Source organism: Ochotona curzoniae, unplaced genomic scaffold (genome assembly GCF_017591425.1).
Source record: "Ochotona curzoniae isolate NIBS_2020 unplaced genomic scaffold, NIBS_Ocur_1.0 scaffold_3835, whole genome shotgun sequence".
Taxonomy (NCBI): Eukaryota; Metazoa; Chordata; class Mammalia; order Lagomorpha; family Ochotonidae; genus Ochotona; species Ochotona curzoniae.
In genome coordinates this window covers 9,501,146-9,518,603 of record NW_024467114.1, presented here as the reverse complement: position 1 = coordinate 9,518,603, position 17,458 = coordinate 9,501,146, and the positions used below count along the sequence as shown (strand labels likewise).

Here is a 17,458-nt window from a genome sequence, read left to right as displayed (position 1 = left end):
TGTCTCAACTGATGGGAATCAAGTTAAATTTATAGGTGATCATATTTATATCCAGGCATCTGGAAAACATTAACTACTAAATGCTTCCTAGGTGTCAGTAAATTTAAAACATTACTTGTTTAACAAAAGATAGTCTCAGATATGGCACTGTGGCTTAACAGAGCAAGCCTCCACCTGCAGCGCTAGCATCTCACATTGCCATGGGTTCAAGTTCTGGTTGCTCTACTTTCAATCCAGTTTCCTGCTGATGAACACGGGAAAACAGTGGAAGATGTTCCAAGTGCTTGCACCCCTAGAATCACATGGGAGAGCCAGACAAAGCTCCTGGTTCCTGGCTTTAGACCAGACCAGCTGTGGCTGTGGTGGCCATTTTGGAGAACCAGAGGATCGAATATCTGTTTCTCCTCTCTTTGTAACTGCCTTTCAAAGAAGAATCTTAAAAAGAAAAGGACACTGTTGACACAGTCATAAAAACTCTGTAATTACGGAGGGAAATAAACACACAAGCCCGTGCACACACTGCATGTTCTCCGCTCCTGTGAGACGTGGGGATGAAAGCTGATTCCCATGTCTCAGGAGTCCCAAACTGAAACAGCTGGGAGAGCACACCATGCATGAACTTCACGCACTCCTCGCTTCTTTTTCGTGAAGGTAGTATTCAGACCCAGTGAAGCTCAGCTGCTGGAAGCACAGGGCATGAGGCACGTGGGCAGCTGTAAACCAGCTCACTACCACAAACACAACCCTCCTACAGATGAGCTCGGGCCTTCTGCGTTCCTCCCTGCTCCCCCGTCCTAAACTCCTGGTTTACTTTCTGTCACTACAGCTTTTGTCTTCTCTAAAATTTGATTTAAATACAATCATAGCCTATATTATCTTTTGCTTTTGATTTCCTTAGCATGCTTCTGAAATTCATTCATGCTGTAAGCCTCTTGGCAATCCTCTCTCTTTTTCTTCCTTCCCTCTCTCTTCCACTGCCATTCAATAAAGGTAATAAATTCAAATGGAAAGAAAGAAATGGGATTGAGTCTGTTTATTTTGGTGCAGAATTGTGAAATACAGGCATAGATTTATCATATGTTTCAAAACTCCTCATATGCAAAAGTTTCAAAAATGCACCAAATTAACATTTTTTATTTAATTTTCTGTGAAGCTCTTGAAGGGTGTGCCCTCCTCTAAACTGGGATGTTTAAACACCCAAAATCAATTCCTTGCATCTCTGGGTGCTTTACCACTCAGTCTGTTCGAGGTGAGGCTCTCTTCCTGGTTTTCAGATGCCACTCTCCTGCTGTGTTCTTACCCAGCCTTCATTCTGGTCACATGGCAGCAGATAGTAAGCTCTCTGGAGACCCATCCTCATGACCTCAGTTGATCCTGATTTTGTATCCCAAAAATCTGTCTCCAGATACCATCACATTGAGGTTAGGGCTTTAGCTTGAATTTTAGAACAGTGTGAACTTATGTCCAAATAGATCGGCTAGAATTCAGATGCATTGTTCGTGGAAATGGAAGAAGGTGTGGTCTTGGAAAGGATATCCTTTAGAAAGCAGTGTCACAGTATCCTTTAATGTTAAAGACATTTTATTATATGAACCAAAAATTCCACTTTTAGGTGTGTACTAAAGAGAACTGAAAATAATATATGCCCCAACATACAGCTGAATATTCACAGTGGCATTATTGAAATAACCCAAAACAGAACCCAAAGGTTTACTGACTGGTGGAGAAACAGACTGTGCCACATGCCCCTGTGGACTGTTAGTGATAGAGGCACACAGACTGCCGAGAGGTTTACAGCATGGATGAGTTTCAGAGGCATGCTAAGGAAGTCAGATGCAATGGGTAGGGGAGGCCGAAACCAGGTGCTGGCAACACATTCGGCCTGGCAGATGGCAAGTACCCAACTAAATGACCAGCTACCTCCCAAGTCAGGCACTAGCAGGAAGCTGGGACTGGGAGCAGAACTAAGAACTGCACCTTGGCAATGCGACATGACCGTCTTGAGCATCCCAACGAGCATCTTACTGGCTGTGCCAAATGCTCACCCCTCCACCAATTGTGTAATATCCCTCTACATACAGAAAAATGGAGTCTTTATACATTTATTCTATTAAACTTGCTCATGTTTTCATATTCCTATTGCAGCTACAAGCTAGCATTAGTAAATATAATCATAATAGAAAAAGTCCTTTCTAAAAAAATACAAGAGGAACCAAAAATACTACATTCACACTAGCTTTCCATTGTAATATACAGGTGGACATCAGACTAATAACAGAAACTTGCGCAAGTGATATCTATTTGTTTCAACAATGATTAAATAGTTCTGAGTCTCACAGAATGGAAAACGCTTTATAAAATAAACTACTAAGTTCTTTAAAACACATGCAGCGTATCTTACAATACACATCTGAACATACTCTGCTGGCTTTCTCAGATTCTGCTGCACCCCACGATAAGCAAACCTATCTCAGTATATAATTAGTTGTACAGCTGTCTCCTCAATCCTTCCGTTCCCCCAAAGTTAGAGCAGGCACAGCCCACAAGACAGAGTAGCGCTCATCTGAAGGACTCAAAGATTCGGACAATTAGTTAAAACCCCAGGATGGCTTTCTTCTGTTAAGATTTGTTTAGTAAGTTTTTTGATTCAGAGTGATGGAATAACACATATGTTAGAGTAACAGATCTCAAGCAATAGTTTGTCTCTGAATTTCTTAGCATTCACTCTAAGAAGAATTTATTTTTTCAGAATTAAAAATACAGGAAATTCAAACCCTGTGCTTAAAACTATGTTGTTGATATACTGGTAGTCCCAACAGAAGTATGACTATTTATAAGATACATATAACTATATATCCAAATATACATGTTTTCAAAAAAGTAAGAAATAAGAAAAGTTCACATTATGAAATATTCATGTATCTCAGTAATTTGCTTTTATACAGAAAACTGCCAAACATCTAGGCAAATCCTATAATGAATTCCAATTATCAGACTAGTCAATTGCCTACTATCTTGTTATTCTCCATTAGAAGATAAAAATATAACTCACTAAGGTACAGAAATCATTAATTTGGTGGCAGGCAGATGGTTCAATTAAAAGATTTTCAATTATGTTAAAAAATATTTGTCATTATCTTCTGAATGTATTAGTGACTGCTAAGATCGTCAGCCAATACTTAAAATGTCTTAGTTACTGTGCAGTAATTATATACTGGGCTACATTTAAACAGAGCAACCTGTACACGTCTCACTGCCAAAATATGTCAAGGTTAGAAACAGTTGTCATACTTCTGCCAGAAATCTGAATAAAATACAACGTTTATCACATCAAGGCTTAAAAAGCATAGACAGTCAGGCAGACAGAAAGATGGTATTGCTAATTTTTCATTTAACGTCTGATTATCAATATATTATTTGGCTATCAAATAAAATGAAAAATTCTATTTCACTTTCAAAAATGAAGAAGTTTTAACACAAGCTGATTTTTCTTTCCAAGGGCTGACTTACTGAATCATTCCGACCAAAAAAAGTGTATATTGCATACAAGTAATAATCAAATAGCTGGGACATGAAATGGATAACATCAAAGGCAATTGGCTTAAGGATATTCATCATTTGCATGTATTTCCCTGAAAATAAAAAAGAATAAATAAATAAAATTAGGTGGAAAAATATCATCTGTTATTCTACAAGTACAAAATGATCATAGAAATACAATATTAAAATATCTAAGTGAATTAAATATTTCCTCACTGACATGAGCCAAGCTTCAAGTATTCAGTAGTCCCCTGGGGTTAGTGGCTACTGCTCCAGACAGCACAGATTATCACCAGTTCAGTCAGCTTGGGAAGCTCCCTGGGACCACACAGCTGGGAATGATATCTCCACAATCATGTTCCATTACAACATTTCACTGCTTGTCTAATTTTTAAAGAACTCCGATTCTCTTCTACAAATGACCCTGTACATATAACACAGTTTCTGTTCTAAGAGATTCTATTTAAAACAATTCCTTTAAAAATGTTTAAGTGTAAGAAAGCCAAGCACAGCATCACTGAGAAAAAGTGTTGTTGAAAAAGCAAAACGAAAAGACGACACATGGAAAACACTGTCCACTCCCCTGACTTCTTGCCCCGTGAAATCTTTGCACCAGAGGCCAAGAACATTTCTTGCTCACTACATCAGTCAAGAGTTCACCACATTCAAAGTGCCAAGAACACAACTTCCTCATTCCTTCTGCCAGGAGATGTCAATATTCCAAACCCCTTGTTGTGTTCCAGGGTTGGGGAACCTATTTTCTGCCAAAGGCCACTTACGTATTTGTGACACCTGCCATGGGCCATATAAGATTAGCAACTTAAAAATTAGCCTGCTATAGACTTCCTGAACTTCAAATTCTACCTGCAGTTGCCTTGGTAGGGCTAGAACAGATGCTTTCATGAGCTTCACACAGCCAGGATGTTGAATGTTCCCCCACTCCTACACATCTGAAGGATCAGGATCAGTTAAAAAAAAAAAAAAACAACTCTAGGTTGAAAGACCTAGGCAAGGGTTGGGGGACAGGGAGAGGGAGAAAAAGAAGGGGAGAGAGAGAGAGGGAGGAAGGGAGGGAGAGAGAGAGACACACACACACAATGACAGAGACCAACTTTCCATTTGCTGATACACTCTCCTAACGGCTGCAGTGGACCAGCCTGTGCCAGGTCAAAGCTAGGAGCCCAGAACTCCATCCAGGTCTCCCTGCTCAGCGGCAGAGGCCCAAGTGTTTAGGTCACCTTCTGTTTGCTCACATGTATCAGCAGGGAGTTAGATCAGAAGTGGAGCAGTTGGGACTCAAAAGGCTACTCTGATATGGGAAACTAACTGTGGCAGCTGGTGGCTTGACTCACTGAGTCACAGTGCTACCCAAGTTCTCCTGATATAAGGCAAAGATCCATTTTTTAAAGATAAAGAGATGAACCTAAGACACTGTTTCTTGACGTTCCTTCTGCTTACCAAGAAATTAACCATTGCAGTTCATGTGTGCATTTAATAGAATGAAACGTAACATCTGCCCCTATTCAATTTTTTCAGCCTTGCATTTCTTTTGCCTTGATTCCAATAATTACATGCCTTTTAGAACAACAAGCAAAATTACCAAGCTCCAATCTCTTTCTAACTGGGCATGACAGGACACATACATAATCACTTGGGGTTGACGCTCACTTTCCCACCCCTGCTCTCCCCATCCCCAGCAGGAGCTTTATCCAACCCCTTCACTTCCCTTGACGTGCAGAAGCACACTGGGTCTCCCATTGTGGAGCCTGCCCTAACCCAGGGAAAGCTTTAAGCACCCTAACCTCCTGGGGCTCCCCACTGGGCTGTCCTTTCACAGCTCAGAATGAAGAAACACATGGAACCGAGCTACAGATGAGTAAGAGCTGAAGTGCATCAGGGGTGAAAAGTAAACCCTTGTGGTTCAAAGCCCCTGAGGAATCAGGGCCTTTCTCACTTCAAGATCATCTGAGGCTGGAGAAGAGGGGCACCAAGCCACTGCCAGGGATCTGAATGGTGACTACAGTGAAGAAGAAATAAGCACAGGTTTACACCTTTACCTTCGAACGGCACAACTAAGACAGGCACATACAATTACCGAGACAGACAGACTACCAAGGGGAAGAGCTGTCTACCCATCAGGCAGAGTGGGGCTACGAAACAACCCACGCGGGAGCGGGTACGAGACGACCTCTCAGCACCCTCCCAGCTCATGACACGATGTTGTTAGCTTTCTCAGATCCAAGAAAAGTCAGTGCTTTTGGCAACAATCAGCCACACAACAGCTTTTTAGAACTGGTTGTTTTTCTGTGTGCGACAGAAATGCACACTTTTTATTTTTTCTCTCTCAAACTCACAATTACCTTTCCACATTTCCTCTAAACACAGAAGCACTGAAGCATTCTGTATGTTTGATCCCATTCATCAATGAGATTCAGAAATTGTCTTGATGAACAAAGACCATTTCATCAGAGCCCCTCCGTAAATACATTAAACACAACAGAAAATCACTCTGAATCCTGATTGGCACAGCTGACAATTAACATGAGGACACCACCTTGTAATGTATTTGTCACAGGTACAGATGTGTCTGTGAAATGTAAAGGGTGAATTTAGAATGTCAAAACACATTAAAAAAAAATCACCCTCAAATCTGTGTATTTCAAATGACATTTCTTCACATTACTGACCTATCTGCAAAAAGAACACATCCTATAATCAGAACATTTCGCTTCTAAACCCTGTGTCTGGAAATACAGAAGAATCACTACTCACTCTGCTAGCTAATGGGGAGATTGTGCAGATCCCTGAAACAACTAGTAAGAAAGACACTCTGTCAATGCGAAACGTGTATTATTATCTACATGCACCCCAAACCACCTAAGGCATTTCCAGTGACTTTCAGTCTTTTTTACTATTGCAAGAACAATCAGCAGACACAGGGCCCAGCAAGCAGCTAACTGAAACAGACTAACATCTATCTTGACTTTACACTATTCAGAACAATTAAGACAAGAAGCACCAACAAATAATTTTAAATTCCTTATGAGGGGATGGGCAGCTTCAAGTAAAATACTTGTAGTAACAAAAATAGCCTAAGTGCTATTTTTTAAAACGTTTAAAGATATGAGTACTTACCAACAAGCCTGATTACATTTAATGTTGTATTTGTTAAGATAGGTGCATTCACTTTATTTAGACTGTAATCCGATTTCTTCCTGCTTTTTAGGGTTTCTCGAGAAACACTTCATATAGAAAACAAACAAACAAAAACAAAGAGTTGCTGTTAGGATTATAAAGTAATAAACTAGTAAGTCATTCATTAGCATCTAGCTTTTCTTCACTATCCACTGGAAATCTTTCTGTCAGGTATAAAGAGAACCTTCCTCCTCGGATAATTTGTAGTCCAGAGGGGATATCAGGTAAGCAAGTAAAGAATTAAAGTGATGTAAATGTATTTCTTTTATTCTAAGACAAGTTCAAACATTTTTAAAAGCTGCATTGCTTTAAATGGATTTTCTATAAGGAAATGATGTACCTAGATACAAATGTGCAAAGTTTCCTGATTTTAGAAACACACAAAATAAAATACAATACTTCCCTTACACTCTAAATAAAACATGAGATGACAGAGTTTGAGACTGAGAACGGGTACTGAATTCAAAAGACATGAACACTACCTGACAGGTGAAGGGAACAGAGGACAGCATGTAATAGAACAGACCATGCTCGTAGCACACACAGGTCACAGTGCTAGCCCACAGATGAAGTGAACAGAGGGAAAAGTGACATGAAAAGAACCTAAGGCCAGATCATTGAAAGCCATCAAACAACCTCCTTACCAACTAGAAAATGCCACAATTATATCTGAATATAATAAAATGGTCCAAATTGCTATCTAATCATGGATTGGAAGAAGGCAAGACTGGAATATGAAGCCAAGTACAGATGACAAACTGACAATCTGTCTCAGAAGGCTAGCAGAAACCAGGAAGGGAGTGGTGGGACGCGGGGAGACAGGTAAACTCAAGGAAGAAATCAGTAGTAACAAGGCAGAATCAGTAGTAACTATCAAATGACAGACTTCCGGAAATCATCTTCCTAAACAGATTTTGTTATTAGATGCCGTAACACCAAAAACATCTTAACTTTTCACTGTTGCCTTTTTTCTTAACCTTCCGTGGAAAGGTGAAGAGCTCCTGAAGTGTTAAGTGCCACTCGCTGAGCGGCAGTTACCTCTTCACGGGAGCGTCGCCCGTCTGCTCATCCACGTAGTCCCGCTTGAGCTCCTCAGGAACGTCGCTGTCGCTGTCGTACTCCTGATAGGCACTCTTCTCCTGCTCGTCGGACTCGTACTGAGGGAACACAAGGCACTTACGGCACTGCAGGAGCCACAAAGCACCCAGTTCTACAAGACACTGCTGTTATCCAGTATGGGCTCCAGTTATCCAGTATGGGCTGTTATCCACTATGGGCTCCAGTTTGAGTCCCAACTGCTCCACTTCCCATCCAGCTCCCTGCTCATGGTCTAGGAAAGCAGCACAGGACGGCCCAAAATCCTGAAGCCCTGCATCTGCATGGGAAAGCCGCAGGAAGTTTCTGGTTCCTGGCCTCAGAATGGCCCAGCTCTGGTCATTGCGACCATCTGGGGAGTGAACCAAAGGATGGAAGATCTTTCTCTCTCTCTCTCTCTCCCCCTCTCTGTATATATCTGTCCCTCCAACAAAAAGTAAATACATCTCAAAAAATAGTTTGCTCAGTATAAATACTTTAAATATACCAGTGATAGCTGGTAGTATAATGATGAGTTAACAAAGTTTATGTTAAGACCTTTTAGTTACAGAAGCCGAAATTAAGTATGGCAGGTTTGTTTTATTTTTTATTTCCAGGGTGCGGGGCCAGGGACAGGCAGGCCGCTCAGTCCTTCTAGGCAGCCGCCTTGCACATGGCAGCCAGCACACTGCTCAGCTCTTTGCGTTTCCCCATGAACTTGGCGTGTTTGGTCAGCCGCCCATGGTGCTGCTGTGCCTCGGCTTGCTCACGTTCTTGTCACCTTGCAGCCTTTATTAAGGCTGACAGCCAAGGGGTAACGCACAGCCATGGCTGCCGCTCGCCACCGGAGCCCGAGGAGGAAGTTATGGCAGTATTTTTAAAAATAAATCCTTGCTATATAAAAAGGTCCCAGAACAAAGACACAAAGAAAAGTTCAATGGATTTTTGTCAGAGTTTCCACTTCTGTTTAGATCAAAACTGAAAGTCACAGTGGGTCTCCTGAAAATTACGAAGATCAAAAGGACTCATCAAGTAACGTTCTTGGCCAAATACAGTCATCTCTTGGAACCCATGGAGGATCCAGAATCACAAAACGTGGATGCCGAAATCCCTGACGTAAAGCAGCATCTGCATCCAACAGGAACACGCCTTCCTGTATGCTACAGATCCCCTTTAGGTCATTTACAACACCTAACACAAGGAAATCCTACGTGAATAGTTGTTATATTGATTGTTCAGGGAACAGTGACAAGTGAAAAGGTGTGTTACTTTTTAATACCTATTTGGTGAATTAACAGATGAAGAAACACAAATATTGGCCCTGGTTGGGGGACTATGTGTTATGACAACATCCTATAAATGATCGTAAAGCAAGCATTTCCCTTGTCATAAATATGGGGAAACAGAACAACAAAGTGAAAATAATTTCCCAGGGGCTTCAAAAGACTAATAAACACTAAGTGTCATATTTATAATCTTTTCCACTAGCCCTCAAACCATTTTACTAGCTTATACTCCCTCACTAACATAGATCTTGATCCACTCAAAATGTTGTTAAATTGTGGTGCTTCTAAACCCTAAAAATATCCTTACCAAAGTACGAAGCACAGAGTCACACTCTCAGAGGCTGGGACTTTAGCAATTCACTTAGCTACCCAGGAACAGAAGTGAGAGAAAAAAGAGGACGATCTATTCTCTTACACATCTGTATGGTAAACCATACACTCACTAAAGAAATTACACTTCTACTCAATAAATAATCTGATAAGGACATGCAGAAAATTTAGAGGCAAAACTTACTACTCAAGAGGACAACGTCAACGGGGCATATAATAAAATCATTATGTACACAAGTAATGCCACATGCGCGTCAGTGCAGACGTAGGAAGGCAGGCGGCAGGCAAGCGAATGCATGTGGTAAATTATCTTTGCCCACTGCGTCCAACACGTGTGGTTCACAACACGCTCCAAGAACACGACTTACCCCATTAGAAGCCAGGACGTCCTCTGTTTCGTCATCCCTGTGATTGTCTTGAACTTCAAATGGGTTGCCACCATGGCAGTACTGCTCAAATAAGGTGACTGTTTTTGAAGAAGTTGATGCTGGCTGCTTACTAGGTGAAACTGATGGGGAGCGAGACTGCTCCAGGAATTTAAACTCCTGCACAGTAGAAGAGAACAAGGCAGATACGTCTGAACAACAGTAAAATTCAAGGTTATAAATATTTTCCATTAATAAAGAGTCAGTAGTTTTAAATAAAAGCTTTTTAGGTCATTCATGTTGAAGTCTCACAAGTTGTCTAAAAATAACACCTGGAAAGAGATGTGTAAAAGTTTTCTTAAAGTTACTTAGAATTACATCTATTTGAAACTATTTTTGGCATACTTTAAGGGACCACACAAACATTTTTTAAATAACATGAAATGATTTCTTCCCAAAATTTCAATGTGCAGCAAAAGTCCCTGTTGGATAGTTTCAATCTATGCAGTCCTTCATGAAAACCGTAAGTAAATTAATATCTTGCTTATTCACACAAATACTTACACCACTGAAGATACTTTATATATCAAAAGCAAAGCATGAACTGTATATCTTTTTGTTACACTGATATCTATAATTGACTTTTCTTTCTATGCCAAGAAGCAGACGTCATTAGCCACGGCTGATGCGTCTTCCACTGCAAGGTTGCTATTAATAACATTATATTCCATAATTTCCTAAACAATGAGCAGAATCTCATTTGACTTTCCTGTATGCTAATTTCCTCATCAGTAAAAATGGAAGATCAATCTAGATTTTTCCCAAAGAATGAAGCCTCACACGTTTCCACATGAAGACACTGAGGCCAACTGGAGAGGCCCAGCACTGAAGCCAGTGAGCAGGCAGATGGGGAGCAGGGGGGTCACTTGTAAAGTCCCACTGAGTTACAGCACTCCGTGAATCATTACAGACATGTAATAAACATGCTCTCCTATAGAAAAAAATCACAATTATCTTACACTACATGACATTCTTTAAAAGTGCTTATTAGCTTTTAAAGAACACAGACTTACACTTTAAATGATGTACTTAGCTCCTGTTTGTATTTCAACCACACATGAAACAGATCCGTCACAGTGCTAGAGAATCATGTCTTAACGTTTATAAACAGACTGAACACATGTCAGTCAGAAAAAAAAAAATCTAGTGCCCAAACCACAGGAGCGTAGACGTCACATGGATGCCGAAGCTGTGAAGAGCTTTCCAGGTTACTATTTTAGAGGAAATTAAGACACAACTGAAGGAAAACGTTTTATTGTGTCAGCTAAAAAGTCTCAAAATTACCCTAAGCACACGTGCAAACACCGACAGAACCTGATGGTTCTGTCAAACCGAAAGTCAAATAAAATTGTTTAAACGGATATTCTAAAACTTACAGTTGTGGATAATGCTAAAAGACTATTTTCATTATTTTAATAACTATAAAATTATCTGTTATTTCGATATTTACTTTTTATTTTATGCTATTTTATTAATGCTAAAATTTATAGAATTTGATTAGCACATATTAATCAACATGTTTCTGTGTATTAATATTTCTGAATTAGTAAATCAACAGGATAGAAGCAGAAAAACCAGACAATACCACGAAAAAAGCCTTCCAGAGTAAGAAAGGGCCCCTGGAAAGTCATTCTTTCCAACAGCAAAATCAAACACACCGTGCTTCCTGATGAGGGATCTCCCTGAGCAGGGATCTCCCAGTGCACCCTGCACTTTGACTCTTAGTTTCACAAGGCACAATGTTTCATGCAGGAGCATCATGCTGCAACTCGATTCAATCAAGGGAAAAAAATCAAACCAGGTAAGGACTTATACAAAGACTGCACATTCTACTCACAATTCAAGGAGTCAATCAACAAGTAAAAACCAGTTAAAAACCATTTGTGCAAGTTCATCTTCTATTTCTGGGACATTTTCTCACAATAGAAACATTTATAAATTGCAGTATGGTTAGGAACATATTTGTTCCTTTAAGAAATGACAAATATGCTACAACTAAAGCAGTAGATTCCCTCCTGAATTCAAAAGGAAAAAAAGCATTTTAATTGTGACACATTTCAGAAGTTTCCCTGATGTGCGTAAAGTAGCTTTTTACAGAAACAGGTTTTCACAACCATAAAAGGTTCATTCTTCAGAGGCTGACTTTGAACGACAATAAAGGACGATACAGTATTGCTCCTTAATATTTTTGTAAATGCTGTCACATATTCAGGTTTGTAAAATAAGATGACTACACGATGTCTTTTCTCTTAACAAACACTTACATGAAGTTGTAAGATGCTGAAATTTGACTTAACAGGACAGAGTTCCCAGGTCTCATTCTCCAAGAACATTCTCAGTTCATCAAGTCGTGTTCTTAAAGACAAAGTACATAGTTAAGAAAATTCTGTATGCAAGAATTGAGGAAATATTACAATGCAAATAATCCTAGAATTATGATGATCACAGTAAACACTGAGAACTGAATCAGTAACAGAAAAAATGTATACTCCTGAGAATATCTTATTATTCTTAAAAGTTCTTACAAATATTTACTAACCCTTACATAGTTTCAGCAAATTGCAAAAATAATGAATGTGCAGGAAATGACAGTTCTATTCAGGGACTGACCTAAAACTTTGTCAACTCATGAGTTTAAAATATTCTTAGCTAACCATATATCAACACCAAAACGCAGGGAAAGAATTCACGGGTACAGGAGATCATTACGAAGAAACACTAAGCAGCACAGACCTCAATCACACTTGGTAAGCCACACAGCAGGAAGATCATTCATCCTGGAAGAAAGACTCTGAGCTCAGCATCGATGTTTATGCACCTTTTACAAATTAAATTAGCAGGTAAAACTCACATGTTCTCAACTGATTTCTTCTTTCCTCTAATACTGTCACTCTTAATGTCTATCTTGAGTAAACCAATCCTTCTAGTTGAAAGAAAGTCAGTACCCACCCTCTTTCCAACTACAAACTGCATTACAATGTAACAAAATATAATTTTAACAAATCCACCCATACTCAGTTCACAAAAGGCAGTGAATAGATGTATCTGTGAAAAGCAAGAATTGCCCCAAACTCTAGAGTTAACACAGACTTTAGGTTAACTACAAGTTGTAGAAAATAGAAAGGTACATAAGAATCTCAAAGGTATAGACATTCTAGAACTGAAAAACCTAACGCTTCCAAGTGAAAACCAGGTTAGTAAAACACAAGACTGCATGCAGCAGAAGACACAATCAGTGAACTCCACAAATCCACAGAAAACTTCCAAAGTAAGGCACAAATTGCAGAAAAAGAGAAACAGGAAGGGTCCCAAGAGATATGCATACAATGACGGTGAATGCAAAGAGAACTGAGCCGAAACAGGACCTGAAGAGGCAGTAGGAAAACATGCCCGAGAGTGAATGGGCCTGAGCCTCACATCATATACAAAAATATACTGAAACGCGTCACAGATCTAAGGTTAGAACCAACATTATAAACTCTACAGCTTAATGACAGAAACAAACAAGAAAACAGTGCAATTAAAAAGGGTAAAAACTCCGAACAGCCATTCCTGAAGAAAGGAAGATGTACAAATGGCCAATAAACACAAAAAGATGCTCAAACAGCATTAGCCACCAGGGAACCACGAACAGAGCGCACCAGGACAGCAGCAGGCAGGGACAGACAACTGTTGACCAAGTTCTGTAGAAATGGAGAACTTCTTCCAGCACTGCTGGGAATGTAAAATGGCGCGAGATTGTAGAAGACAGTCCAGCAATTCCTCGCGGCATTGATCAGGAATGAGCAGAGAACCCGGCAATTCTGTTAGCGCCCTGTGACTCTAGCAAGTTACTCACTCCGGGTGACTGAGAAACAAAAGAAATGAATTCTCTCATGGTTCCTGGGGGCCAGAAGTCCAAATCAGCATCAGTGGGTTGAAGTCAAGCTGGTGGCACTTTCTCCAGAACCTTTTCCTGTCTTTTCCCAGCTGCTGCTCAGCAGTGAACTATGCCCACCAAACCCCAATGCCTGCCTCTGGCTTCAACTGTTTTCTCCTCCGTGTGTGGTTTTGCTCTGGATCTTGGCACAATCTCCCTGTGCCATCTTCTCATGCGTGTTGGTATATAGGGAATTGCCCAGTGAATCTAGGGCAATTTTATCACAAAATTCTTACTATCACACCCGTGAACAATTTTTTCCTTCAAATAAGTTAGCTTCTGCAGTCTTCAGGGATTAGAACTGTGTGTGTGTGTGTGTGTATGTACAGTGTGCAGAGGAGGGAGTATATACTTTTCTTCACTGATATACACTCCTAGGAATATATTATGAATGAAGAAAGAAAGCGCAATTTCAAATTCTAATTCATTGGAATCGAATAACAGCAACAACATGAACATCTGCTTGTAAAAAGCAAAAGTTCAGAATAATCAGTGAGGTGATTCAATTTAAATGACAAAACGCACGGACAGGGTTTTACAGAGAGATCTAATTAACACTGGCTCCCTCTCATCCTCACTATTAATAAGTACATTACACAGACTATTATTCCTCCCCACCCTTCTGCACTTCCTAATCCATTTCTGCTCACTCTCTGAGAAGTCAGCAGTGACCATTTTGCTGGGCAATGCGCGTGCGATCTTGGCTTTGAAGCCACCTTCTCAGTATGATGCCCTTTCTTCCCAGAGCCTGTTTACTCCTAAGACAGATGTTTTCAGCACCTCTCACCGAATGCTTCTCTAATAGCTTGCCTGTTCCACATGCAGGTGCGCAGTAGCAGCCAACTTCTTCCAATGAACCCTGCCTTCATAGTGAATCAGTTCTCTATTTAGTTCTAAATCTTCAAGAAAAAAATATTAGTATTTACGATGAATAATGAAAACATCTTACTGTAACTTTTAGTTTCAAAGTCCTTAGTTCTAGAGAGAATTACAGACAACATGCTCAATCCTATTCAAAAGTAATTTTTTCAAGTCAGTTACTTTCATAAGCATTAACCATAGTACTCACATTGCCTCAGGAAGCCTGCTGGTTTATCACGAGGGTTCTTACCTATGATAGTTCTTGAAATAATTGACACTTTGCTTTCTAATAGACTCCTGCAGAACTTCAGACTTGCTACCACAAAATTCTTCTCCAACTTGCATCAACCTAGTAATAAAGGTTTATGTAAATTTCAGTAATATCATTTTTCCCCCATAAAGAAAGCAAATCATGAAAATGTGGATATTTGAAAAAAAATTAAGATCACAAACCTACTATGGTTTACAAGCAACCAAAGGGCAGAACTACTCAAACATGCTGACACACAAATCAGCAGACGCTCAGATTATAGTACACAACTGTGTTAATTTCCACAAAGAATTTAAACATAATTCATTAATTCATGCTTTCTCTTTCACAGTGGAATGAATTAAACTAAAGAATAAGGCAAGATCTCAAACACTACCTGCTGATTATATCCAAAACAAAGATGAAATCATCATATTTGAATATAGACAAGTCAGTTCCAAGCAAGTAGGTTTTCACTTTTAACTGCACATCCTGTAAAATGAATAAACAAAAATATTTGGTGAACTCAAAAAATAAGTCACTCTTTTATATTTGTAGATTATAATGAAGTAGGAATATGTTCTTTCTTAACTGGTAATATTTTGAGTTAAGCCAAAATCAACACCTTTATGGGCAATATAATAGAGAAAATTCCCTATATTTCAGATACTAAATAGTAATGATGACAATAGCCATTGCATTTCCATCCAACATAAAACACACACAAACACACACACACACCCTTAAGAATTATATCCTCACACTGGAAATTAGGACTAAAGTCACTGTTACTCAAGCATGGCTTGGTTGGTCAAAAACCCCAATATAATCAGTTAGAAAGTAACCAAAAGAATCAAAAGACACTTTGCGTGTACTGGTTATATCACAGTGCCTCAGTTTGGACCCAGCTCTGCTCCTGACCCCAGCTTCCTGCTAATGCAGACCCTGCGAGGCAACAATGATGGCTCAAGTCACTGGGCTCCTGTGACCACCACAGAAGGCCTGGATTGAGTTTCTGGCTTTGGACTCCAGCCCTGCTCAGACCATGATACTGCGAGCAAGCATGCAGTGAACCGGCGGGTGGCTGCACTCTCTGAACCTCTGATTCTCAAAACAGCTTTTTAAAGATACCATTTATTTGAAAGGCAGAGCTGCAGAGAGTAAGGGAGAAATGGAAAGGGGCAAAGGGAGAGAGACCAACCATCTGTTAGTTTACTGTCCAAACAGCCACAACAGTTGGGCCTGGACAAGGAGTTCAGAGCTCCAAATGGCCTCCCGTCTGGGTGTGGCTCGAGAACTTGGGCCACCCTCCGCAGCCTTCCAAGGGGCATTAGAACAAGCTGGACTGGAAGCTGAGCAGCAGGGACTGAAACCAGTGCCCAGGATACTAGTGCTCAGGTGGCAGCCTAGTCCAATATAACACCACATGGTCCCTCAAAACGAAACAATTTAGGTTAACATAATGAGAAAGATCACTGAAGTGACATCCCACAGGACATAAAAAAAGGCCAGAGAGCTTTTATGTTTCTTTGTTTTTGTTTTTAAATTGCAGCTATGTTATGTCAGGTAGGTAGGTAGGTGGGTGGATGGAAAGAGGGAGGGGGAAGGGCAAGGAAGAAGAGGGGAGGGAGGGAAGGGTCATCTTAGAATTGCTTCTGTGACCTACATGGAATCTGTTTTGTTTGTATTGTTAGCACACTAACATGAAAACTGAAGAGAAATGTTTTAATTATCATGCATTTACTGTGAACCTGATAATGTAGCATATTGATCAATTCCTTGAACAATAAAACATTTTAAAAATAATTTTATAAAGCCAAACCTGCCATATTCGTGTAAGTCCATGTTCTAACTTCTTTTTTATATAGCCACGATCAAAATTGGTTTCTTCGGTACCCATAGTATTACTCCCTTCTGAAAAGAAGACATAGGGATTTAGGTTTACTTTAATGCATTTTTGCTTTCCAAACAATCTCCATTTGGACTCCCTTATACTTTGAGTCCATGTAAGATACCTTCAGTAATTATAAAACCAAAACAATGGCAAAAAGTAACTATTAAAGTTAACCCCATTTGACCATAGTCTTAGGCTGTGAAATACTAAATACTCTTAAGACCACTCAGTTCACAACTCAGTGAACGGGGGATTCCAGTTTGATTCAGTACTCCAGGCAACAGAAACTACCAATCAAAAGCAAAAAAAACCAAAACAACAACGATAACAAACAAAAAAACTTCACTATGATTAACACAGATAATCTTCCTTAATTTCTTATACATAAAACATGCATTAACTCTGTTGCAAATGGCTTCCCTTGGACAATGTATAAGAGAAAAGGATAAAAAGTTTCTAAAGTGTCTTTATAGGAGACACATGTAGAAAAAAAATCATAAAAGTTGCCAAAACAATGTAAGCTCCATGGAAAATTGCAATTCCAACCGGCCCAGAGATGCCCGAAGTAGCCTGCAGCTGATAAAAATAAAAAATAATGAAAAATGATACTACAAGTGTTTCATTAGGACTATAGAAGTCTCCTAATCTATTTCCTCTAATTGTATTAACAATAGTCAAGGTAAG

The 17,458-nt window shown here is 39.7% G+C and overlaps 1 protein-coding gene across 1 annotated transcript in view; it reads right to left on the bottom strand.

Moving 5' to 3' along the window:
• The window catches only part of VPS50 (VPS50 subunit of EARP/GARPII complex), a 78,616-nt gene that overhangs the window by 20,422 nt on the left and 40,736 nt on the right, over window positions 1-17,458 (bottom strand). Inside the window, exons 14-21 of the mRNA XM_040965151.1 lie at window positions 16,703-16,794; window positions 15,278-15,372; window positions 14,881-14,979; window positions 12,115-12,205; window positions 9,794-9,970; window positions 7,774-7,892; window positions 6,676-6,782; window positions 3,511-3,632 (exon numbers count right to left, since the gene is read on the bottom strand). Coding sequence (XP_040821085.1) covers window positions 3,511-3,632; window positions 6,676-6,782; window positions 7,774-7,892; window positions 9,794-9,970; window positions 12,115-12,205; window positions 14,881-14,979; window positions 15,278-15,372; window positions 16,703-16,794 — 902 coding nt within the window. The remainder of the gene's footprint in view (window positions 1-3,510; window positions 3,633-6,675; window positions 6,783-7,773; window positions 7,893-9,793; window positions 9,971-12,114; window positions 12,206-14,880; window positions 14,980-15,277; window positions 15,373-16,702; window positions 16,795-17,458) is intronic.